The 26,720-nt window shown below is 48.6% G+C and overlaps 1 protein-coding gene across 3 annotated transcripts in view; it reads left to right on the forward strand.

The window, feature by feature from the left end:
* KIF1A (kinesin family member 1A) overlaps positions 1 to 25,626 on the forward strand; it is a 162,351-nt gene extending 136,725 nt beyond the window's left edge. For all 3 annotated transcript variants that reach the window (XM_029913322.1, XM_029913320.1, XM_029913321.1), the window contains 11 exons: positions 2,819 to 2,933; positions 4,508 to 4,641; positions 6,443 to 6,504; positions 7,005 to 7,150; positions 17,803 to 18,015; positions 18,478 to 18,555; positions 19,984 to 20,108; positions 20,488 to 20,634; positions 21,014 to 21,206; positions 21,834 to 21,952; positions 24,309 to 25,626. In XM_029913322.1, coding sequence (XP_029769182.1) covers positions 2,819 to 2,933; positions 4,508 to 4,641; positions 6,443 to 6,504; positions 7,005 to 7,150; positions 17,803 to 18,015; positions 18,478 to 18,555; positions 19,984 to 20,108; positions 20,488 to 20,634; positions 21,014 to 21,206; positions 21,834 to 21,952; positions 24,309 to 24,351 — 1,375 coding nt within the window. In that variant the 3' untranslated portion in view covers positions 24,352 to 25,626. The remainder of the gene's footprint in view (positions 1 to 2,818; positions 2,934 to 4,507; positions 4,642 to 6,442; positions 6,505 to 7,004; positions 7,151 to 17,802; positions 18,016 to 18,477; positions 18,556 to 19,983; positions 20,109 to 20,487; positions 20,635 to 21,013; positions 21,207 to 21,833; positions 21,953 to 24,308) is intronic.
* Positions 25,627 to 26,720: the final 1,094 nt, after the last annotated feature.

Genomic DNA, 26,720 nt, shown 5'->3' on the forward strand with positions numbered 1-26,720 from the left:
TCTCAACCACACAGCATGCTGTGTCTGTGGCTCTTTGAGATGGCACATCTTTGACATTAATAACATCAGTTACCCACCAGCGTGATAGAAATGATGCACTCCTAATGGCATCTTTCTTGGAAGGGAGCTGAAAGGCTGTTGTGCTATTAGTGAAAATGCATGGTAAAATCTTTCCCATCTCTGACTGCTTGAGGGGCAATGGAACCTAGTTTCAGCAGGTTCTGTAGTCCATGCCCCAAGGAGCACGGACAATGGGTTCCTCTTTTGTTACAAAAGAGGGTGTTCTCTGCAGGAGGGCAGAGATCCACTGATACAGCAGGGCAGGAAAGCCCATTAATTGAATGAACAGAATCTAAATTCCCCTATTGTGGGCAGAGGGTGTGGGAATCCTTTGCATATCCTGGGTTCTGTGAAACTGTCTGGCCCAGGGTTCATCCTATTACATCACCACCATGAGGATGGAGAGAGAATGTGATATTTGTTTCCTTCCTGGTTCCCCACCAGCAGCAAACTCACAACTACCTCTGACTGCCACCTCTCCACACCCACCCACACCCCCTGGAGCTGTGGAGTTAGCTTGTTACCCGACCCCATATGAACAATGCTTTCTGACATTTAAATTTCTTTGTGTGTGCGTATGTTTGTGTTTGTGTTTTGGGTTGCCTTCCAATTATAGCATTTCACTGGGAAATTACACTAGGTATTTCTCTCTCACTTTTCTCACGCGTACTTGCTCGGTCTGTTCCCTTCTGCTTTTCTCTTTCTCCTCGGACTTGTTCCTCTGCTTTTTGCTCCTTTTTCTTATAATCCTCCTTTCCTTATCTTATATCCTTCCCTTTGGAGTTACCTGTCCTCCGGTGACTTGTTTCTAACAGTGGTGCTGGTCTTTCTCATTTAGTTTGTGTTTGCGACATGTTCCAGAACAATCATCTCATGTTATTTACAATGTGGTGTTTAAAATGAGATAATAACAGTGTATCAACAAACACAGTCAAATGTGCTTTGACAAGAGTCTCTCCCTGCTCCCCAGAGTGGGGTCCAATCCAACACATAGTTTTCTAAGAACAGTCCTGGGATCTTGTTAAAGAGATGTTTGACTATGTTGACACTGAGTGTTGGTGAGCTGTGATGATGGAATGTCTGTGTAGAAATTATTTTGAATCATGTCTTCTCGAGTATGCTCAAACGGAAATTAGGGGGAGTCCTGAGTAGATGTCATCTTTGGTTGGCTTCTGAGTGTGGCTTTCAAAAGTAGTCTTCAGTATGCTGGAAGGTGAACCCGAAACACTAGAGCTGAGAGCCAGATGGGTTCAACAAAGAGACTGTCAGCACAGTGGGCTGTTCTAATGACCCAGGACAGGTCCGGGATTTTGGGACCTGAGCTTAATTTGTTCCAGCCAGAAAATATTGACCCTAAAAATGATAGGGCAAGAAGTGTGAGGCTGTGATGTCCTTCATGGAAGTCCTGTCTTTAGAAGTGGTGTTTCCAGGAAGTGCAGCAGAGCACAGTTGCTACCAGTTCCGATTACCTGTGGGCAGGATTGATATCTTTTATGGTACCAGCTTGTCTCTCCCAAAACTGCATTAATTTGGCAGGCAAACTTCCCAAAAGCCCAGCTCTGTATTCCAATATATGCACATATTTACTTCTTGAGATCAGTGCAGCTAATTTCACAGGAGAAAGGGACAATGAGTGGATATGTTGGTGGCCAGAGTGGAGGTGTTTAGAAAGAATGAGCCTGGGCCCTGATTCAGAAATCCATCTCTATTTAGCAAATCATGGAAACATATGCTTAATGTTAGGCACATGCTTACATCCCCTTGACTTCAAAGCCACTTAAGCAGTACTTTAGTTAAGCCCATGTTTAAATACTTTGGGGCCATGGATATTAAATTCCTCTGTCAGCCCAGGCCCCCTTAATTTAGCACAGACATTAAATGGCAGGGGAAGCAAGGGGACAATGAACATGGAGGGTCAAATTCACCCTGGCACTATGGCGCTCCATTGACTTCACTGGAGTTGAACTCGCTTAGGCCAATGCTGAATTGGCTCAGAGCCTGTGGCTGTGTGCCAGAGATGAACAGTAGGAAGGAATTAACTGCCAAGCTTTGATGGACACTTTGAGCTTACAGCTTAACCTTGGAGGGAAGTGGTGGGTTTTGGTGTCAGGTAAAAGGTAAAAAAATCACTGAGAGCATAAAGTGCCTGAGAGAGATGACAGCAATCACTCCGCTAAGCATCCTCACTCTTTTCCGTTCTGACCATGCTCACAGAAAAGTCATTCTTCCTTTGCATGGAAGGAAGCCTGTTTGTTATCCACGTTTAACTGCACAGATGTGGTCCTGGAGTGCTGCACATTTCTTTTGGCTAGAGACAGTACCTGGTGCTGATACAGCTATTTCTTTTTCTCCATCTCCTCCTCTAGCTTTCTTTCTGTCCTTCTCTTGCTCTCCCTGCACCTCTTTCTCGCACTCCTCCCATTTCCATAGTATTGCCAGTAGGCTGCATCCCACTGCTTTCAAATCTTCTCTGTCCATGTGTAATCCACACAGAAGATTCTTCCTCAAATTTGCAATGCAAACCCCTCAAATGAAGCTTCCTCACGGAAATGTTACAATATCTTTCAGAGCCGGGGGGGTGTGGGGGGGGTGTTTTCCCCTCAGCCTGCCCCTTCTGAGAGTTGACTTGAACCTGAGAACTCCAGAATGGCTGCCCATCTGTCACAAATGTGGTTATGTGTGTGCATGTTACATGTTTCTGCAGCTCTAACTTAAGGTGTAGCTGTGTTTTTACCAGGCCTCTGCTGTTTCCTTCCAGAACGTTTTACCAGTTTGAAGCAGCGTGGGACAGCTCCATGCATAACTCCCTGCTGTTGAACCGAGTCACCCCTTACAGAGAGAAAATCTTCATTACCCTGTCTGCTTACATTGAGGCAAGAACCTTCCTGTGTTCCTTAACCTGCCTGTCAGCGCACAGAGTAGGCAATATGGTCTGTGAGATCAAGGTTCTTCCACCTCCCCTCTACTCCAGTCCCTGCATGAGCTACTCCAGTTCTTCCAAGTAACTCAAGATGTTTGTGCAATGTACACTATGCCTCACGTGCAGACAGTTCTTACACTGCCAGATAACCTAGAGCTGCAGGGCCTGAGTCCCCACTCCAGCACGCCAGTTTTACAGTAGGGTAACTCCACTGAAATTGGTGCAGTGCAGAATTAGAACCATCAGGCTGTGCTGGGAACATTGCTACACCTCTGGCAGTAACAGGGCATAAGGGGTTTTCATTGCCAAAGCCCATACAGGCTGCTACTCCACACCCTGTGCAGGTGGGCAGGGAGGGAGTGCAGCCACCACCAACACAGCAGCCCGCCAGCCTGAACACCAGAACCAATGCTTGGGAGAAAGTTAGAATCTGAGTCGTGCCCTGCTTGTAGAGCAGCACCGCTACACACAAGCCCTTCCTCAGGCTGCATTGTCAGGTGACAGTCCAGCACTTGGTGTTTCTCTGCACGTTGTATCCATCTCTCTGAGCTTGTGTTCTCCTCCAGATGGTCAGCAGTTCCCTGCAGTGTCACGGATGATTGTTTTCCAGTGCCAGAGTGCTGTCATCGGAGTAGGGCTGTTGGGTTGGGCCAGGACTTCAGTTGTTTGGCGACTGCTGTCAGCAGCGGTGGTCCTGTGCGGAGCAGAGTGTCTCCTGCAAGATCAGTGGGAGTCAAGGGTGCTCAGCACCTGGTGGGATGGGACCCAGTGCTAACAGACAAAATAAACAGTGCAGTTTGGGGGTAGGTGGAAAGTTCAGCTCCGGGCAGCATCTGGAAGGAGAAATGCTGAAAACTAGACAGCTGGTGTCAGGAACACAAAGAAGAAGGTCACTCCATGTAGCAGAGAAGAAAGGCAGGGGGCTACTTAACATTCATTGAGCATGTTCCTGAAAAGGCAGTGCCAATTTTAAAGTGCCCTTGCTTGGTTTAGGCCTAGTTTTTCTGAAGACTATTAACTCTGTGAGGACAGGCATTTTCTCTAAGGTTGGCCCTCCCCTCCCAAAAGCTTTTTATCAGAGTGGTGGGGAAATCTTCTTGCAGAAGCCCAGGACCAAGGGAGCAGAATGGCTTGGCGTAGTGGAGAATCAAGCCCACAACCCTCTGCTGAATATTCTTTATACAGTAGGCAGTTTGGCCTTTGCGAAGTCCCAAGTGTAAAGCAGGAAAGAAGTAATCCAGTTGATATCCACTTTCCCTGGGCATTCTTGAGTCATTCTAGAATGGCCAGCCTCATAGTTTGAGGCATGTATATTAGGAAATGACATATGATAAAGCTATGGAATCACCATTGTCTAGTCACATGTGCTCTTCTCTCTGAATATGGACCACTCAGACACAGTGGTCTTTACTAACATTACAGACGCTGTCATCCCTCACTCAAACTGATGGGGAGGAGTTGACGTTAGCCTCATTACGAGCCGTCTCCATAATTCTCCCTTCATCCTCTTTCTCCACCCTACTGCAGATGGAGAACTGCACCCAGCCAGCTGTGATCACCAAAGATTTCTGCATGGTCTTCTACTCCAGAGATGCCAAACTTCCAGCATCTCGCTCCATCCGCAATCTCTTTGGCAGTGGGAGCCTGCGAGCCTCGGAGAGGTAGAGGAATCTCCTTTCCTTTTTAAAAGGAGGAAGGAAGACACTGAAGAATAATTAGCAATGGTTATTAACAGTGACAATGTCTTAGCTGTCCATAGTGCTAGTCACCCCAAACCTTCCCAAGGCACTTAGGCCCAAATCCTCAAAGGTATTTAGGCACCTAGCAGCTTTTAAATATCCCACTAGGCTTCTATCTGCATCAAATACTTTTGCAAATCTGGCCCTTACCACTCTATTAAGTGAATAAACTAGTTCCACACACTGCAGGTTCCTGATCAGAGGATCCTGATTTATTGATGTAATTGATTCCAGAGGAGCTCTGTGTTTGTCATGCAGAGGGTGGGATAACCAGAGCTGGCCACGAAATGATTATTTTCTCCTGCAAAAAAGGTTGATGAAAAAGATTTGTTCATTGTTGTTGAAAGTTTTCAGGTTTTTAATCAAGAAAGTGTTTTGGTTTAAAACTATTACCAAATACCAAACAAAAGTTGTTTTTTTGGCAAAAACCTGAACTTTATTAACTAAAACAGAATTTCGTTTTGCAAACATGTCATGAGGCATGTTTGGGGCTGGAAAAGTTATGATGTCTGTTATGGAGGGCTTTTATTTTGTTTGCTGGTGTGTATTTATTAGGGTTGAAAGAGCAGTCTGTTCTATCATGCTATTGCACTGTGGAATGAAACTGTGCTGGGCCACCCAGAGCATGGGGTGAGGGCTGTGTTATGTTTGTAAGAAACTAAATGGAATAGCCTGTTCTGAGGGGTTGGATTGGTAACATAGCCTTGAACAAGCTGCATCAAGTGCAGTCCTATAACAAGGGAATCACAGGAAATATATTCTGTCTGGCACAGCTAGAAATCATGCACCTGGTTCCCCACGGCCTCACACCTTGTGTAGACAGTGAAATTTGTGCACAGTGGGTGAGTGTGAAATGCTACCGTTCTGATCTGGATAGGGGCAAATGATTGTACTCACTGCATAGGGGAAAATGATTATACAAAGTGCAAAGTCATGAAGAATCAGGCCCTGTGTTTCCTGGTGATTGTGCAGTGCTGCGTGTTCACGTGCATTGTTCTCTGCCAGAAGGGACATGAGAACAGGGACTAACGCTGAGGTTCTGGAATGATCTATAATTATCTTTCTCTCCTTTCCTTCCTCCCTTGTCCAGAAACAGAGAAATCAGTGCATTATAACAGCCCCAGGATCCAGATACTGTGTTCCATGGGAGGATGCTGGCTAACCTGGTTATCTAGTAGTGGCACAGTGTGCTGGGGCTGTAGGATTGCTGTTCTCAAGCTGGCAAGGAAGAGGAAGTACCTCATGACCATGACCGCCACCTACCCACACAGCCAGCACAGAGGCAGCACTGATGGGCTCTGAAGGGACCAATGTCCAGTCCTTTTCTCCCAGGATTTTCCCTGGGAGAAAAGAAGAATAACTTGAGGTTGTTTAATGCACTACTAACCCTTTGTTGCAATGTGCTAGAGAGCAGGAAGTGGACTCAGTCCCAGGACTGCAGGCCCCACCACATGAGCATGAAGATTCAGGAGGAGAATTTGAAGGACATTGCCAGAGCAAGAGCTTGTTCAACGCTCTTCTAACAAATTATGTACCACATTGTTATTGCTGGCTAGTCGCTTTGTAATGAGAACTAGGGTACACCCAGCATTGTCACAGCTGGGACATGAGCTCCATTTCCCTAGATGCCACCTCCCAGCCACTGCCTCCCTCAGAAGAGGGGCTGTGTGAGGAGCATCTGTCCTCAGCAGTGTGTAACCTGTTGCCTTCTGTTTGCTTGCAGTAACCGTGTGACTGGGGTGTATGAGCTCAGCCTTTGCCGTGTGGCTGATGCCGGCAGTCCAGGTGGGAAGTTCATCTCTACCTCTGGGTTGCTTTAGGGGTTATTTCCCCCATGGGGACTCCATTGCTGGAACTTAAAGGGGACCAAAACCCCTGGGATTCATTTTGGGGTTGGATTGTTTTGGCTACTTATTTTGTAAAAGGACTTAAACTTTGGGGGCCAAATCCATCCCTGGTGTAATGCCATTGGCTTAAGTGGATCAATGTGTGTGGCCCTTTCTGTCTTCATTAGATGACAGGTTGTGAAGGTCAGCACCTGCAGCAACCCAGCATATCCAGTCCCATGCTGGGGGGGGTGGAGATAGAGAACAGCTAGTCTATGCATGTCGTTATCTCCCCAAAATCTGACACACACACACACTACCGTGCTGCAGTGCAGGTATATGGAGCATGTCTGCAATTAGATGTGCATCACCTTAGGCCATTCTCCATCTTACCAGCCCCAGCCTCCAATCTAAAGGCATGAACAATGATCTCTAAAGTGGAGAGCTTCTCTCCTTCAGGTATGCAGAGACGACGCAGGCGTGTGCTGGACACCTCTGTTGCATATGTGCGGGGTGAGGAGAACCTGGCTGGGTGGAGACCTCGAAGTGACAGCCTCATCCTGGATCATCAGTGGGAACTGGAGAAACTCAGCCTCCTACAAGAGGTAAGACTGCACCCTAGAAACCTATTGCCAGGAACTTCAGTCAACCAATGGACCTTGACTTGTAATGGCCAAATGCAAGGTCAAAGATCCTGTTTAACTGGCAGCTTCTCCTACCCATGTCCACTAAGTTGTGTCTGATGCTTTGCCTTTGAGGTACACTAGAAGCGGATACAACATGCAACTGCTGGTGCTGCTTTCCTGCCATTTGACTCCATCCCCATGGCTTCTCTTGCAGAGATCAAGCACTGGTGTGTGGCAGTTTGGACCTACGAAGCTTTAGCAGGGAGGGCTGTGCAGAGGTCTCTTATGTTCTTCTTCGAGTGCTTGCTTTATTAATCCAAGTGGGATGGATTGCACCCTCAGCAAATTCGCGGATCAGACTAAGCTGGGAGGAGAGGTAGATATGCTGGAGGGCAGGGATAGGGTCCAGAGTGACCTAGACAAATTGGAGGATTGGGCCAAAAGAAATCTGATGAGGTTCAACAAGGACAAGTGCAGAGTCCTGCACTTAGGATGGAAGAATCCCATGCACTGCTACAGGCTGGGGACCGACTGGCTAAGCAGCAGTTCTGCAGAAAAGGACCTGGGGATTACAGTGGACCAGAAACTGTATATGAGTCAGTGTGCCCTTGTTGCCAAGAAGGCTAATGGCATACTGGGATGCATTAGTAGGAGCATTGCCAGCAGATCAAGGGAAGTGATTATTCCCTTCTATTGGGCACTGGTGAGGCCACATCTGGAGTATTCCTTCCAGTTTTGGGGCCCCCACTACAGAAGGGATGTGGACGAATTGGAGAGAGTCCAGCAGAGGGCAATGAAAATGATTAGGGTGCTGGGGCACATGACTTACGAGGAGAGGCTGAGGGAACTGGACTTATTTAGTCTGCAGAAGAGAAGAGTGAGGGGGGATTTGATAGCAGCCTTCAACTACCTGAAGAGGGGTTCCAAAGAGGATGGAGCTAGGCTGTTCTCAGTGGTGGCAGATGACAGAACAAGAAGCAATTGTCTCGAGTTGCAGTGGGAGAGGTCTAGGTTGGATATTAGGAAACACTATTTCACTAGGAGGATGGTGAAGCACTGGAATGGGTTACCTAGGGAAGTGGTGGAATCTCCTTCCGTAGAGGTTTTTAAGGCCCGGCTTGGCAAAGCCTTGGGTGGGATAATTTAGTTGGGGTTGGTCCTGCTTTGAGCAGGGGGTTGGACTAGATGACCTCCGGAAGTCTCTTCCAACCCTAATCTTCTATGATTCATGTCGTTTCCAAGCTAGGTGTGTGCGCGCCTACGTGCACGACTGCCAGAGATTTTTCCCTTAGCGGTATCCGTAGGGTTGGCTCTGGCGTTCCCGGGAGCCCCGTGCTCATGCACTGGTATATGAGGCGCCGCTGGCACTGTGCCGTCTCAGTCCCTTCTTACCACCCGTGATGGTTGCTGGAATGACTTTCTCCCTTTGTGATTCGCAAAGTGCTCTTAGTAATTTACCTTTCATAGTTTTTGTATATAGTTTTGTATAATTACCTTAAGTAGAGTTAGTTAAGTTAGAATAGTCATTAGTCTCCTTAGGGACTTTGTTCCTGGGACTTTGTTCGCTGGTCCCCAGGATTCAAACCGTGTGCCATTTGCCACAAACTTCATGCCGTTCAGTGACCCTCACACAAGCTATCTGAAGTGTCTGGAGGAATTGCATGTTCAAGAGAAGTGCAAAATTTGTAAAGGTCCTACAGCATGCACTCAAAACGAGAGCCTTGTATGGTGTCAAGCATCAGAGGGATAGCCATGTTAGTCTGTAACCACAGAAACAATGAGGAGTCGGGTGGCACCTTAAAGACTAAACAGATTTATTTGGGCATAAGCTTTCGATGCATCTGAAGAAGTGGTTTTTTTACCCACAAAAGCTTATGCCCAAATACATCTGTTAGTCTTTAATGTGCCACCGGACTCCTTGTTATTCAAAATGACAGAGATATTCATCTCCAAGCCCTTCTGATGGAGGCAGCACTTAGACCAGCCTTGGAACTTACCTGCTCCGACTCAGCGCCTAGTACCTCAGCCTTGGTACGGAGCGCCCCACCTGCACTGGCTTCACCTTGGCACTGCTCACCATTGCCGTTGCCATAGAAGCACCACAGGAAGCAGCACGCTGAACATGGGCGCTCCCTGGTCTCGAAGAGGGATGGGAAAGGCGGCAGGCAAAGGACCCATGTCGGCCCATCTGCCTTTGTCAGGACTGAAAGGTGCAGCCTCTCTGCCCAGGGCTCCGAGCCCAGTACAGGAACTGCCTCTGACTCCAGGCAGCGGCAGGGGTCCCATATACCTTATGGTGCCCTCAGTGCCGGAGGTCTTTCAAGTGCCCAGGGACCTGATGGCCCTACTGGTGCCGCATACACCATGGAACTTCCCTCCATCAGCGGAGCCAGTGAAAACCTCCCCCTCCCAAAGGAAAGCCTTCCATGGGGTCACCCCAGTGGTTGCTTGGTCATCACCATTCGCCACAGTCCTGACACCAATCCACAACTCCAAGTCTCCGGTCTCCAGCACCGCGTCTGTGGTCTCTGACCCCATGTCCCTGGTCCCCAGCCCCACATTCCTGGTCCCCAGCTCTGAGACGCAGATCACCAACCTCACGACATCAGTCCCAATCTCCCGGGTACCGGCTGCCCTCCTCCCAGCACTGGTCACCGTCATCGCACTGCCGCTCACTGACGCTCTGTTCCTAATCTCCGATGCCTTGGTTTCCTTCTCCACGTGTCTCACCGCCAACTTGACACCAGTCTCCGATGCGGCACTGATCTTTGTATCCCTGCCTCCGATCACCTTCCCCTCAGTACTGCTCAGCCCTGCAACGTAGCCAGCAGTGAGAGGCACCGTTAGTGCCACCATGGTCCCCAAGAGAGAAGTCCTCCTCGGAATCGGAAAGGGATTTTGTTTCCCAGTCCCAAAGGCACCATTTGGCCCATGCGGGCCACTTGCAGCACCGGCCCTGCAGCGAGTGTCTGGCTGCAAGGTCAATGGCCACTAAGTTGGCCAAACTGGAACCCATGAGGGCTCCCTATGATGCCAGGACTGTACTCCCGGCTGTCATCCACAGCCTAATTGGGAAAGCAGACTGCAGCGCCTCCTGTCTTGATACAGGAAGTGCATGGCGGTGGTGGCCACTTACCTGAGGCGCTGGGGCATTCAGATCTACCCATACCTCAATGACTGGCTTGTCAGAGGCGGGTCACAGGACCAGGTGCAGTGTGGCCTCTCTTTCGTGCAAGCCATATATCAGGATCTAGGCCTATTTACCAACGAACAAAAATCGACTCAGACTCCTGTTCTAAGAATAGAGTTTATAGGAGCAATATTTAGCTCCACCCATGCCAGAGCCTACCCGCCGGAGTCCCGATTTTGAGTTATGTTGGATCTCATCGAGCATGTCAGAGCCGACCTGCTCACGACTACCCTCAAACTGCTAGGTCACATGGCAGTGTATACGTACGTGGCTTGACGCATGGCTACGGCTCAGATCTCTACAGACATGGCTGGTGTCGGTCTTCTCTCCCAACAGACACAATTTGGACTTAGTGGTCAAATGTCCTGTCATCTCTGTCTTGGTGGATGGAACCGCGAGCTGTTTTGGATGGGTTCCCCTTCGTAGTGCTGCTCCCATCGGTAATGTTGGTCTCCAACGAATCAGATCTGGGATGGCCAAGGCCTCTGGTCTTAGGAGGATTGTTCCTTCCACATAAATATCAGGGAACGCAAGGTGATACGCCTGGCTTACCAGGCATTCCTCCCCATCTAAGGGGCAGAGTGGTACAGATCTTAATGGACAATACAGCTGTAATGTTTGACATCAACAAGCAAGACAGAGCCCACTCATCTGCCCTGTGGCAAGAGACTCTTCACCTGTGGGACTTCTGTGAGCATCATGCCATTCATCTCGAGGCTTTGCACCATAGGCGTCAACTTCCCCTCTGCCTGGTGGGTGCTCAACCCCCACCCCGCCCCACCTCTTCCCAACCCTGCACCACCCTCGCCCCACCGCCATTCCACCCCCTTCCCCCAAGTCCCCGCCCCTGCCCTGCCTCTTCTCCGCCTCCTCCCCTGAGCACGCCATGTCCGCGCTCCTCCCCATTCCTCCCGGAAAGTCCTAAGTGCTGCCAAACAGCTGTTAGGCGGCTGGGGGGCAGGAAGCGCTGGGAGGGAGAGGGAGGAGCGGGGATGTGGTGCGCTGGGGGCGAGGGGAAGGAGGTGAGGAGTGGGGAGCTTGGCTGCCAGTGGGTGCAGAGCACCCACTAATTTTTCCCCGTGAGTGCTCCAGAGCTCCCACGGAGTCGGCGCCTATGCTTTGACCCTCCTGAGCATCCGAAATGCATGGGCGGATCTCCTCAGCAGGTCCTTCTCCTTTCTCCACGAGTGGTCACTCCACCCAGAGATCATCAGCGTGATCTTCCGAAAGTGGGGGACTCCCCAGGTGGACCAATTCGCGACCAGTCATAACAGGAAGTGTCAGTAGTTGTGCTTGTTTCGCGGGCTAGCCAGAGGCTCCCTGTCCAACACTTTCCTGCTCATTTGGATGGGAACATTGCTGTACGCCTTCCCACCGATACCCCTGGTTCACAAGGTCCTACTGAAGGTCAAGAGGGACAAAGCGAAGGGCATCCTGGGAGCTCCAGCGTGGCCTCGCCAGCACTGGTTTGGCACACTTTTGGACCTCTTGGTGGCAACCCCGCTAGAGCTCCCGCTTCGACCGGAATTGCTCTCACAGAACTGAGGCCGTCTGCTCCATCTGAACCTAGCATCACTGCATCTGACGGCATGGCTTCTGCATGGCTGAATGCAGAGGAACAGGCCTGCCTGGACCAAGTCCAGCACATCCTGTTGGGTAGGAGGAAGCCCTCCATCAGGGCAACTTATCTGGCCAAGTGGAAGTGCTTCACCTATTGGGCCACGGGCTCAGGTCTCTCTCCCTCCTGGTCATCACTACAATCCACCTTGGACTACCTGCTCCATCTCAAGCACCAAGGCTCACTTGTCAGCCATATCAGCCTTTCACCCTCTGGTCCAGGGCAGATCAATCTTTGCTTATGACATGACAATCAAGTTCCTGAAAGGTCTGGAGAGGCTATACCTGCAGGTTCATGATCCAGTCCCTTCTTGGGACCTAAAGCTGGTGCTAGCGAGGCTCATGGGCCCTCCTTTCGAGCCTCTGGCTTTGTATTCTCTGCTGCTCCTCTCATGGAAGGTCTCCTTCCTGGTGGCTATCACTTCGGCTCTCAGGGCCTCCAAGATTAGAACGTTGACATCTGAACCCCCTTATACAGTGTTCTACAAGGAAAAGGTCCAGCTGCATCCCCACCCAGCCTTCTTACCTAAGGTGGTGTCACAGTGCCACAATAATCAGGACATCTTCCTACCGGTTTTCTTTCTGAAGCCTCACAAGACGAACAAGGAGTGTCAGTTAAACTCTTTTGATGTAGAAGGCCTGCCTAACATCCAGAGGACCAAACTCTTCACTGAGTCAACGCAGCTCTTCATCACAGTGGCGGACAGGATGAAAGGTCTGCCCATGTCCACTCAGAGAATCTTCTTGTGGATAACCGCCTGCATCAGATTCTGCTATGAGCAAGCGGGGGTGTCACCTCCAGCCATTGTGACTGCCTATTCCACCAGAGTGCAAGCTTTGTCAGCAGCCTTCCTCGCGCAGGTACTGATCCAGGATATCTGTAGAGCCACCACCTGGTTTTCACTTCATAAGGGAGTTTCACAAGGGAGTTTGGAAGGGGAGCAGGGAGGGAGCACAGGTCCCTTGCCGGTTCTATCTTAAACCCTTTATTCCCCTTAAAACCTATAGCCCAAACTACATTCAAAACTTCTTGCTTTAAACAACCCCTTCATTAACTAGGAGAAAATGCAGGCAGAAGCCCAGCTGCAGAGTGGGGGCTATCCAGTTTATTGCACTGAATGTAGCATGTATGATTACCTGCCCCGTGGGCAGGTGGTGTATGTGTGCATTCGGTGCAAGGAGCTCCTGGCCCTCAGAGACCATGTACGGACTCTGGAGGCAAGGGTGGCGGAACTGGAGGAGCTAAGGGAGGCAGAGAGGTATGTTGATGAGGCTTTCCGGGACACTGTAGAATTGTCCCACCTCCGGTCAGCCCCTGCGCTGTTGAGGAGGATGAAAGGCCCAGGGAAGCAGAGCAGTCAACGGGAGCAGAGGGAAACCTTCCCATAGTTGGGACCCTCCTTCCAGACGGTGCTGGGGTTGCCTCTCGCACTGAGGTTACCTCTCCGAGGGAGGGAACTCCAGTTGCTAGGAAAAGGCAGGTATTAGTATTGGGAGATTCGATCATTAGAAACGTAGATAGCTGGGTTTGTGATGACCGGGAGAACCGTATGGTGACTTGCCTGCCTGGTGCGAAGGTTGCAGATCTCTCGAGGCATCTAGACAGACTTATGTGTAGTGCTGGGGAGGAGCCGGTGGTCGGGGTACATGTAGGTACCAATGACATAGGGAAGGGTAGGAGAGATGTCCTGGAGGCCAAATTTAGGCTGCTAGGGAAGAGACTGAAATCCAGGACCTCTATGGTGGCATTCTCAGAAATGCTCCCAGTTCCATGCACAGGGCCAGGTAGGCAGGCAGAGCTTCAGAGTCTCAATGCGTGGATGAGACGATGGTGTAGAGAGGAGGGGTTTACATTCATTAGGAACTGGGGAAACTTCTGGAATGGGGGGAGCCTATACAGGAAGGATAGGCTCCACGTAAACCAAAGTGGAACCAGACTGCTGGCACTAAACATTAAAAAGGTTGTAGAGCAGTTTTTAAACTAGGAGATGGGGGAAAGCCGACTGCTGCAGAGGAGCATGTGGCTCGGACAGAGACTTCTCTTAGGGGAGAGTCTAATGATAGAGAATCTCCAGGTTATAGTCAGGAGCAGAGGATGCAAGAGGATAAAGTAGGGGTCAGATCAGATGATAAACATTCACATAAAAAAGAATCTGATACATCAGAAAAGGGCAGACAAATAAACAGTGACAAGTTTTTAAAGTGCTTGTACACAAATGCTAGAAGTCTAAATAATAAGATGGATGAACTAGAGTGCCTTGTGATAAAGGAGGATATTGATATAATAGGCATCACAGAAACCTGGTGGACTGAGAGCAATCAATGGGACACAATCATTCTGGGGTACAAAATATATCGGAAGGACAGAACAGGTCATGCGGGGGGGGAGTGGCACTATATGTGAAAGAAAATGTACAATCAAATGAAGTAAAAATCTTAAGCAAATCCGCATGTTCCATAGAATCTGTATGGATAGAAATTTCATGCTCTAATAAGAATATAACATTAGGGATCTATTATCGACCACCTGACCAGGACGGTGATAGTGATGATGAAATGCTAAGGGAAATTAGAGAGGCTATCAAAATTAAGAACTCAATAATAGTGGGGGATTTCAATTATCCCCATATTGACTGGGAACATTTCACTTCAGGACGAAATGCAGAGATAAAATTTCTCGATACTTTAAATGACTGCTTCATCGAGCAGCTGGTACGGGAACCCACAAGGGGAGAGGCAACTCTAGATTTAGTCCTGAGCGGAGCGCAGTAGCTGGTCCAAGAGGTAACTATAGCAGGACCGCTTGGAAATAGTGACCATAATACAATAGCGTTCAACATCCCTGTGGTGGGAAGACCATCTCAACAGCCCAACACTGTGGCATTTAATTTCAAAAGGGGGAACTATGCAAAAATGAGGGGGGTAGTTAAACAGAAGTTAAAAGGTACAGTGACTAAAGTGAAATCCCTGAAAGCTGCATGGGCGCTTTTTAAAGACACCATAATAGAGGCCCAACTTCAATGTATACCCCAAATTAAGAAACACAGTAAAAGAACTAAAAGAGAGCCACCGTGGCTTAACAACCATGTAAAAGAAGCAGTGAGAGATAAAAAGACTTCCTTTAAAAAGTGGAAGTCAAATCCTAGTGAGACAAATAGAAAGGAGCATAAACGCTGCCAAATTAAGTGCAAGAATGTAATAAGAAAAGCCAAAGAGGAGTTTGAAGAACGGCTAGCCAAAAACTCCAAAGGTAATAACAAAATGTTTTTTAAGTACATCAGAAGCAGGAAGCCTGCTAAACAACCAGTGGGGCCCCTTGATGATCGAGATACAAAAGGAGCGCTTAAAGACGATAAAGTCATTGCGGAGAAACTAAATGGATTCTTTGCTTCAGTCTTCACGGCTGAGGATGTTAGGGAGATTCCCAAACCTGAGCTGGCTTTTGTAGGTGACAAATCTGAGGAACTGTCACGGATTGAAGTGTCACGAGAGGAGGTTTTGGAATTAATTGATAAACTTAACATTAACAAGTCACCGGGACCAGATGGCATTCACCCAAGAGTTCTGAAAGAACTCAAATGTGAAGTTGCGGAACTGTTAACTAAGGTTTGTAACCTGTCCTTTAAATCGGCTTCTGTACCCAATGACTGGAAGTTAGCTAATGTAACGCCAATATTTAAAAAAGGCTCTAGAGGTGATCCCGGCAATTACAGACCGGTAAGTCTAACGTCTGTACCAGGCAAATTAGTCGAAACAATAGTTAAGAATAAAATTGTCCGACACATAGAAAAACAAACTGTTGAGCAATAGTCAACATGGTTTCTGTAAAGGGAAATCGTGTCTTACTAATCTATTAGAATTCTTTGAAGGGGTCAACAAACATGTGGACAAGGGGATCCAGTGGACATAGTGTACTTAGATTTCCAGAAAGCCTTTGACAAGGTCCCTCACCAAAGGCTCTTATGTAAATTAAGCTGCCATGGGATAAAAGGGAAGGTCCTTTCATGGATTGAGAACTGGTTAAAAGACAGGGAACAAAGGGTAGGAATAAATGGTAAATTCTCAGAATGGAGAGGGGTAACTAGTGGTGTTCCCCAAGGATCAGTCCTCGGACCGATCCTATTCAACTTATTCATAAATGATCTGGAGAAAGGGGTAAACAGTGAGATGGCAAAGTTTGCAGATGATACTAAACTGCTCAAGATAGTTAAGTCCAAAGCAGACTGTGAAGAACTTCAAAAAGATCTCACAAAACTAAGTGATTGGGCAACAAAATGGCAAATAAAATTTAATGTGGATAAATGTAAAGTAATGCACATTGGAAAAAATAACTCCAACTATACATACAATATGATGGGGGCTAATTTAGCTACAACAAGTCAGGAAAAAGATCTTGGAGTCATCGTGGATAGTTCTCTGAAAATGTCCACGCAGTGTGCAGAGGCGGTCAAAAAAGCAAACAGGATGTTAGGAATCATTAAAAAGGGGATAGAGAATAAGACAGAATATATTATTGCCCTTATATAAATCAATGGTACGCCCTCATCTTGAATACTGTGTACAGATGTGGTCTCCTCATCTCAAAAAAGATATACTGGCACTAGAAAAGGTTCAGAAAAGGGCAACTAAAATGATTAAGGGTTTGGAACGGGTCCCATATGAGGAGAGATTAAAGAGGCTAGGACTCTTCAGCTTGGAAAAGAGGAGACTAAGGGGGGATATGATAGAGGTATATAAAATCATGAGTGATGTGGAGAAAGTGAATAAGGAAAAGTTATTTACTTATTCCCATAATACAAGAACTAGGGGTCATCAAATGAAATTAATAGGCAGCAGGTTTAAAACAAATAAAAGGAAGTTCTTCTTCACGCAGCGCACAGTCAACTTGTGGAACTCCTTACCTGAGAAGGTTGTGAAGGCTAGGACTATAACAGAGTTTAAAAGAGAACTGGATAAATTCATAGTGGTTAAGTCCATTAATGGCTATTAGCCAGGACGGGTAAGGAATGGTGTCCCTAGCCTCTGTCTGTCAGAGGATGGAGATGGATGGCAGGAGAGAGATCACTTGATCATTGCCTGTTAGGTTCACTCCCTCTGGGGCACCTGGCATTGGCCACTGTCGGTAGACAGGATACTGGGCTAGATGGACCTTTGGTCTGACCCGGTACGGCCTTTCTTATGTTCTTATACCTTTGTGTCCAACTACGCCATCATGGCCTGGGATGATGCCAGCTTCAGCAGAGCAGTGTTGCAAGCAGCACAACCATGAACGCCGAGCCCTCTCCGGGGATACTGTTTGTGAGTCACCTAACATGGAATCAACATGAGCAAGCATGCGAAGGATTAAAAACGGTCACCTACCTTTCGTAACTGTTATTCTTTGAGATGTGTTGCTCATGTCCATTCCATGACCTGCCCTCCTACCCCACTGTCGGAGTCAATGGCAAGAACGAACTGCGAAGGCGCCAGAGTCGGCCCTATGTATACCACTAAGAAAAATCTTTGGTAGCAGTGCACGTGGGCGTGCACGGTCCTAGCATGGAACGGACAGGAGTAACACATCTCAAAGAACAACAGTTACGAAAGCTAGGTAACAGAGATTTTTTGGTAGGCCACTAGCAGGCATTTTGTTGAGTTTATGATAGTTGTGGTATAATGTCATCTTAAAGTGTTCCCATAGTAGCTCATGTAGGAGCTGTGACATTCGTTCTCTCCAAGATACTCATCACCGTGTGTTTGAACAAGGCAATGCAGTGGGAAGGGAATAATGCAAGTGAAGTTAAGTGCCAGACACTTGAACTTGAAAGTGAATGTCTTTGTCCAGGTTGAGAAGACGAGGCATTACCTGCTCCTACGCGAGAAACTGGAGACGACCCAAAGATCAGGCCTGGAGTCCCTGTCCCCATGTTCCAGTGAGGATTCCGACTCCCATAGCACTTCCTGTGTCTCCACTCCACTCTCGGCAGATGGTGCCTCAGAGGGCAGGAGCTCGCCCTTGGAGACCCCCAGCGAGAGGCAGAAAGAGCTTGCCGTCAAGGTATTGTATTGCAGCAAGCCAGCCCCTCTTGAAGGCTAGACACTGGGGAGCAAATGGGCAGCAGCATCCTACATAGGCTAGAGTGAAGCTTGGGAGGCCAGAGAGAAGGGAGTGGCCCTCATCAAGGTGCGAGGAGGTGACAGCATGGAGGAGGGGTTCAGCAGAGGCAGTGATTAGGGGAGGAGGCAGTGGGCAGGAGATGTGGAAGGAGAATTCATGGAAGGTCTGAGGCAAGCAGGGGAATCCATGAGCTGGATTTGGTGCTCACAGCTGTTCCTCCTGATCAGCAGAATGTTGCCTTTGAAATATTTATCCAGAGGAAGCTGAGACAGAGCCGCACGTTTCAGGACTGGCAGAGAAGGGCAGATGGGGAGAGTCACTGGCAGGACTGGAAGATGTTTACATGTTCATGAGGAGAGGTCTTGCTTGCCAACTGGATGTTGCCTTTTGTTTCCCCTGCAGTGCTTGCGTCTCCTCACACATACATTTAACAGAGAGTACAGTCACAGCCATGTCTGTATCAGCGCCAGCGAGAGCAAGGTAGGACCAACTTCCCAGCACCATTAGCACTCCCTGCCTCTGACAATGATGTGATAAGCAGTATGGAAGTGCTGGTTCTGCTCAGACAGTGACACCTACTGATAGTGAGCTCCTGGCCTGGCCTGCATCGGGAATCTTAGCACAGTGGCTCTCAGACTTTTTTACTGGTGACCCCTTCACATAGCAAGCCTCTGAGTGCAAACCCCTCCCTTATAAATTAAAAACACTTTTTAATATATTTAACACCATTATAAATGCTAGAGGCAAAGCGGGATTTGGGGTGGAGGTTGACAGCTCGCGACCCCCCCATGTAATAACCTCGTGTGACCCCCTGATGGGTCCCGACCCCCAGTTTGAGAACCCCTGTCTTAGCAGGAGATTCCCGCTGGTATGTGAACAAGGCCTCAGGGTGCCATTTCACTCCACTTTAAGCAGGCTCTGTGTGCTAACGCCGATGGCATGCCACAGTCATCGCTACTAGAGAGGTGCATGGTGCTGCATTCCACGAGATTATCACCTCCATGTCTATCTCTGCTTTGGCTGAGCAGAGAAGGAGAGGAGGAGAAGTTGCCTCTCCTAATATCGATCTCCTGGCCTGACTGCAGTTCCTCCCTTATGGGACTGAGGAGTGGGATCAGTCTTGTGAATCTAGTGGCTTCCAGAAACCCACCCCCCAGCTACCAGCCTAGAAACACTGGTGCTCTGGGACCTCAGGGCTATAGGGCCAGCTCCAGAAGGAGGCCAGTGTCAGCACTGTGACAAAGCTTCCCACTTTGCCTCCCACTTACTTCTCCAGAGCAGAGCACAGGAGGGCAGGGCCCAGTGGGTCTGACCTTGCCAGTCCCTGATGTCTTTTCCATTGGGAGCACCCAGGAGTGGAAGGGAAAGGAAGAGGGAGGGAGACGTAGGCAAGGTGTGGGAAAGAGCAGATGACCTGCCCTGAAGATTACCTATGTGGGGAGAAGGAAGGTCTGGTGACTTGCCCTGTCCCTGGAGTCTGCCTCTGCTAGAGGGCTGTACAACTTTCGCTAGCTGGTAAACTGGGGAAAAATCAAGGGCATTAGTATATCAAATATCGGCTCTAACCAAAGGGCAAGAGCTATAAAAGATAGCATCCTCAACTGTGTTATATCGGCCTAGCTCCCTTCTCCTCTAGGGATCACACTGACTTTGAGAAGCTGTCCCCCATCTGTTCACTGTGACCTTTAAAAGACCCCAGTAACCATGCAAATATGAAAGAGGAATTGTCTCTGCAGCACGGAAGAGCACTCGTTACCCAGATAGGGCCAAATTCATACCAGGAATAAGCAGGTGAAACTCCATTGTCTTCAGTTCACCAGACCGAACTTTGGCCTTTGCCCTTCAGGTCCACGTCCTATAACTCAGATTAGATTGTGACTCTAGGAAATGATTCCTTTCCTCCTGCAGCTGTCAGAAATGTCTGTGACCCTGCTGAGAGACCCCTCCATGCCAGCTCTTGGTGTCACCACCCTGACTCCCTCTTCCACCTGTCCATCACTGCTAGAAGGACGGTATAATGCCACTGAGGTCAGGTAAGAGAGGTGCAGCCAGACCACTGAGGGATGAGAAATGCAAACTGAGGCCCAAACAAACATGGACAGGGTCAGCCTGATCACTAGTCCAGACACCAACCCACCATGAGATTGGGCATAACCATCAGTCTCTGTGCAAAAGAGGAACAGTGCCAGCATCACGGGAGGTTTGAAGGCCAGAAGTGATGAGCATGGACAGTGATTTGGAGGGGGGGATGTCCACAGGGATATAGCTATGCCTGGGTCTAGCCACTGCTATCAGTAGGTCACTTTCATGCGCACCAATTTAGCCAGTTTTCAGAAGAAAATCAGAGATGGCTATTGGCAAAAGTCACTGTGAAGGCATCACTGTGATTAAATACCTTTCTTCCCCTTCCAGAACCTCCCATCTCTCTTCCAGGGCAGAAAGCCCTGAGCCAGAACCTGTAGTGGAGGGAGAACAGAAGAAATCTCCTACACATGGGCCTGAAGATGGGAAAGAGACCCAGCGCTTACTCGTCCCCGATATTCAGGAGATCCGGGTGAGGTATGAGCAGTTGGTTTACTTGAAGCAGGAGGTGTCAGTGTGCTCTGAATGCCCTCATGGCTGGAGCTCTCCCTGCTAGAGTGGCAGTCTCAGTACAGCCACATACAGCTCCCTCCTCAAATGGCTGAAAGCCTCGCTAGGGACACAGGAAGATGGAAGGTGTTCAGAGTAGCTGCTGCTAAGTGACGAGAAGGTCACAGGGCAGGAGGTTCAAGGCTGGCAGTCTGCATCGGGAGAGGGGGCGGGATTTGCAGGAAGGAGGTGAGGGACAATCTGCAAAACAGCAAGAGTAGGGATAAGTCCTTGGGGTTTTAACCCTTTCGCTGAGTGGTTTTCTGCAGTCACTAAGCATAAGGCTGCCCTGTCTTGCCCTTTGCAGTCCCATTGTCTCAAAGAAAGGCTACCTTCACTTCCTCGAGCCTCACACCAATGGCTGGGTGAAGCGCTATGTGGTGGTGAGGCGCCCCTATGTCTACATCTACAACACGGACAAGGATTCTGTGGAGAGAGCCATCCTCAACCTCTCCTCCGCTCAGGTGGAGTACAGTGAGGACCAGCAGGCCATGCTCAAGGTAATTGCTGGAGATCGTGACATGGGCAAAACAGGGGAAGCACAGCTCATGTCCAAGGCTGTGCTACAAGTGCAAGGTCGGGGAACCAGAATGGCAGCACATGTCTGAAATCATGTTAAAAGGAAAAGGGAGGGGCTACAGCGATGGCTATGGGCCAGGGATGGGGAAAGACCATAGGGATCAGAAACTGGTACGTGAAAGGAACAGTGACGTTCACAACATGGTGGTGAAGGGAAAAGAGAGTCTAGGAGCACAGTGGTATGCTAATACTCCCCACAGAGCCAGCTTTAGGGAGATCGTGTGCTGCTCGACAGCTCACACCTAGTTTCCTTGTCGGCACGGGGTGCCAAAGGATGAAATTGCACCTTTAAAAATGAGAAATGTTCTCATGGTGTCAGAATCCACTCTCCTCTGTGCAGAGAAGCCACAACAGAGCTCTGATCTGTGACTGTTCAGAAAAGCAGAGGAATTTCACATTCAAGGAAACATAGCCTACTGTGATAGTGTCTTCCCCGGCATCGTCTGGGTCCTGTTCTATGTCCCTTCATGCTCCAAGCTGTGCTGCATGTTGCTCGGTGTCATCTCAGGTAGCCCTGTGGACTCATTCATGGCATTGGTCTGTTTCAGACCCCCAACACGTTTGCAGTATGCACGGAGCATCGTGGAATCCTGCTGCAGGCAAGCAGCGACAAGGATATGCACGACTGGCTGTATGCATTTAACCCTCTGCTAGCTGGATCCATAAGGTACCTGGGGACATTTTAAACCATTCCATAAGGAGACAGCGTGATAACCTGTTAGTAACACTCTAGACTGTGTAGCAGTGCAGACTCACCCCTGCAGCGCCTCCTGCTGGTCGTCCATGGGAATTAGCTCGTCCCAGCTCCGGAGCGCCCTCTGCAGGCCGGTGATCCACTACCTCTTGGCCCCTGTGTCCCTCCCTGGACTCTGGTGCCCTTTTAGCTGGGGTGCTTCCCCCTGGCAGTAACCCCTTTCTCTCAGGGTCTCCCCTCCCCAGGAAACCCCCACCCACTATCCCCACCTCACCTCAGTATAAGCTTGCTGCCAGTCCTTGTCTAGCCCCCACGCCCTGGGGCAGACTGCAGTATCAGCCTACTTATCACTGGCAAGGTTGGGTTTAGACCTGCTGCCTTTGCCTACCCCTGGGCTGCCCTCTGCAACCCCCAGTACCTGTTGGCCTTATGCTAGGCTGCAGCCTGGGGCTTTCCAGGCTGGAGCTCCCCGGCTCCTCTGCCTTTCCCCAGCCCTGCTCCACTCAGGTACCCTGTCTGTAGCTCCCTGCAGCCAGGCCCTTCTCTCTCTGAATGCAAAGAGTGTCTGAGCTCCTGGCTCCCAGCCTCTTTATACAGGCCAGCTGTGGCCTGATTGGGGTGTGGCCCAGCTGCGGCCGCTTCCCCAGTCAGCCCAGCTTTTAGAGCTGCAGCCCTCTCCAGGGCTGCTTTCCAGTCTTCCCAGGCAGGAGCGGGTGTCCACCCCGCTACAGGCTGCTTTGGAAGAAACTTGGTTTTGATTCTCCAGCTTGGTTTCTTGCTCAGCAAATCTGCTCTGTGATGCCTTTTCCTACCCAGTTATCAAGCATCTTCCACGTATTTTTGAAGGTGGAGCTGCAGGGAGCAAGGCCTGCTGTCTGATGATTGTAACATTATTGCAAGGGGTTGGCAGCATTAAATGAGCAAAATAGGGCAATTCCCAGAGACTCCTTCCTCTCCATCCACTTCAGCTCAATAGCCTTGTGAGAAGGGGTCTTGGTTTAATTTTTTTCTATCAAAGAGATGGTGCTACTGTTGGTCCCTTCCATTTGTATTTCAAATTGGATGTTGAGGTCTTCTTCCTTGCTCTCAGCACCATTGCTTATAAAATTCAAATGCTTCACAGACTGTATGCAGATGCAGACACTGAACCATAAGGGGTTAAAATTGCGGGCAGGCAACATGGTGGTGCTCTATTCTATCTCCACTGACAATACAAAATTTTGCTCCAAATCCCAGAACAGCTGGGTTTCTCCACAACTCTGAACCCTAATGATGATGGTTTAGTCCAGTTGGATTGGGGTACACCATGGGGGTAGGTTGTACAAGCTCTTCTCTGGTGGCCTCATTGTTTTGTGCAGCATTTAGGAGTTCATTTTAACTGTGATTTCAACTGTGCCACCTTAATGTTACAAGGACACTGTCTCTCCCCGCCCCCCCCCCCCACACCAAAATAAACACAGAAATTCAGGGATAGATCCTCAGCTGGTGTAACTAGGCATCAGTCTATTAAAGTCTATTGGGGGGAGGGATAGCTCAGTGGTTTGAGCATTGGCCTGCTAAACCCAGGGTTGTGAGCTCAATCCTTGAGGGGGCCAGCTAGGGCTCTGGGGCAAAAAAAATAGTTGGGGATTGGTTCCCCTTTGATTAGGGGGTTGGACTAGATGACCTCCTGAGGTCCATTCCAACCTTGATATTCTGTGATTCATAAAAACAGCCATACTGGGTCAGACCAATATCCTGTCTTCTGACAGTTGCCAATGCCAGGTGCCCTAGAGGGAATGATCAGAACAGGTAATCATCAAGTGATCCATGCCCTGTCACCCATTCCCAGCTTCTGGCAAACAGAGGCTAGGGACACTTCAGAGTATGGTTTTGCATCCCTGCCCATCCTGGCTAATAGCCATTGATGCACCTATCCTCCGTGAACGTATCTAGTTCTTTTTTGAACCCTGTTTTATATCAGTTGAGGATCTGATCCTTAATCCCTAGAACAAATCATCATCATTTCAGTAGTAGAGTTAAAAGAAGATAAATAAATAAATAGAAATTCCCTGTAGTCATTGTATAAAGAAACATACCTACCCACCCTCTCTTTGATTAATTCTGATGCTGACCCCTGTCAGGTACAGATGGATTAGATGGGCTGCGGATGGGTCTGGTCTCGTCTGGTCTGTGCCAATGTTAATCCAGCCCATAGTTTCTGTCTGTCTTGCACCTTTCTACCTCCATGACAGGGTCTCTCACAAGGAGAGTGTCTGCCTCCCTTTCTTTCTCTCCGCATTCCTTTTCTAGTCCTTTGACTCCTTTTGTCTCCTGGTTTCCAAAACAGATCCAAGCTGTCCAGAAGGAGAACAGCCCAGATGAGAATCTAACCTAAAACCATTCTCCACCTCATCTGTCTGCTAGCAGGATCAAGATTGCTGGTTCTATACAAGAGTCCCTATCTTAACGTCAAATCTTTCATGCCATCCACCACCCCAGCTGCCTGCTCCACAAATGGATCCATCTCGATTTACACCTTCACTGGGAAAATGCATTTCTGTTGTATCTGCAAAAGCCTGGTACAGCCTGGTCATGATTTCTTGTGCGCATGTGATCTTCTGCCCATCGAGTGACCTTGGTGTCACATGACCTGTAACTCTCAAAAGCAGGAGTTGTGTTTCTTATTTTAAAGCAAGGCTTCAATTTAAGGAGGCAGGAGCGTTTGAAAGGTCAGAGATTACAAGTCATGAGGAATTGCTTCCATGTGAAGAGAAAGTGATAGGTTTAAGTACTGATACTTCTTAACTTATTGACGTTTTAAAAAAAGATAGATTAAGTTATGGTAGTTTGAGATTATATTTATAAAGTATTTATTTCTATTTACTTCACTGCAATTTGTACATTGAGTTTATCCCGTTTTACTGCTCATGTCTGCATACATAAAGCCTCCCAAAGGGAAGGCAGGGCCTTGGACGGTGGGCCAGTGGGGAAGGGGTTGTCAGGCCATTTTGTGATGCCATTTTTGTCTTCTTTCTCTATCCCAGCACTGGGAGGTCTGGATGGATCCAGGAGGTCATGCTCCCACCTCTGTGCAAACACATACACACTGACTTCAGAACTCTCACCCTCCTACCCTACCCCATCTCCTTAGCCTTGACTCCAGAGCTCAAACCACTTTTCCTCCACGTGGTGACTGGATAGTGCACTGTGCCCTCCCAAACGAGGCAATCCACACATAGCACAGCAAAGACATGCACACGGACAAGTCACTGCACTTATCAAAGCACTTTGTGTGTGTGTGTGTGTGCATGTGTGTATATCCCATCCCCTCCATTTCCCCAAGTGCTTGAAACCCAGCAATGTAGGGTTCAGTGACTAGACAGGTAGAATGCAATGATGACAGGTTCTGGTTGGTTCTACCCTCTATTCTGTCTGTTTTCAGGGCCCAACTTCAAATGGGGTGAAAGGGATGGAAAGGGGATCTGAAGTTCTGGAAGGGCAGATGGTTCTGCCAGTTCACTTTTGGGGTGGGGTGCTGTTTGAATGCTCCAAATGAGTACAATGCAGCCTGCCTCTCAATATCCTCAGTCACCTTCTAATACAGGGGTCGGCAACCTTTCAGAAGTGGTGTGCCGAGTCTTCATTTATTCACTCTGATTTAAGGTTTCGCGTGCCAGTAATACATTTTAACGTTTTTAGAAGGCCTCTTACTATAAGTCTATAATATATAACTAAACTATCGTTGTATGTAAAGTAAATAAGGTTTTTAAAATGTTTAAGAAGCTTCATTTAAAATTAAATTAAAATGCAGAGCTCCCCGGACCGGTGGCCAGGACCCAGGCAGTGTGAGTGCCACTGAAAATCAGCTCACGTGCCGCCTTTGGCACGCATGCCGTAGGTTGCCTACCCCTGTTCTAGTAAGTATGCAGTCCATCTATACTGTACTTATCTCTGGCCTGGGCTGTACTGTACTAATCTCTAGCTGGGAAACCTCCAAAAGGATTAATCAGTGTCACAGGGACTCACTGTAGATGGGGCTCAAGAATCCTCTCTGATCAAACCCACCCAGCTGGGAAGTGGGGAGAGGCCAGGAGGGATTGCATCCTGCCAGTGAGTGTAATACGGAGGGAGATGACAGACCTGAGGTGTGCATTACTGCAGACCTCCGTTGTGTTTAGCTAGCAATAGCTTGTTCTGGGCTATCAGGTGGCTACTACACCCAAATGCGGGTTCATTAGTGAATCTTGGGAAGGTGCCCATATAGTTACATCTGTGCAGATGGTCAGCGTTAATAAAGGGTTGTTACTGGTGGGGGTTAAAGCTAGATCATAAAATTATATTGGAGCCTAAATTCAGAACAGTTGTCTCGAACCAGATGGCTGAGTTTCACTGTCCTTTTCTGAAAGGGCTTTTACTTTCCTTCTCTTTATTATGGGAAGAATCTGTTTGCAGCAACTGAATGGGTAGCAGAGAGAATGGCATGAGGATGGGCAAGGATGAGAGAAATTGAGACTTTTTACTTTTATATGTGATGACATTTTCTTATTCCCCTACCCCATTTAAAACATTAACTTCATCCTTCTTCCCCTTGCCCCACCTCTCTATTGGGCTTAGACTGCCTACACAGAACAGCTAAGTTGGTGGGGGAAGCATACCAAAGCAGAGATATGGCATCATTAATAATCCCTCTCCCCATGGGAAGGACCTGGTCATCTGGTGCTGACCTTGCTATAAGCTTTTTAAAGTAACTTCAGCAGCA

Source organism: Terrapene carolina, unplaced genomic scaffold, assembly GCF_002925995.2.
Source record: "Terrapene carolina triunguis isolate 2854851 unplaced genomic scaffold, T_m_triunguis-2.0 Scaffold583, whole genome shotgun sequence".
Taxonomy (NCBI): domain Eukaryota; kingdom Metazoa; phylum Chordata; order Testudines; family Emydidae; genus Terrapene; species Terrapene triunguis.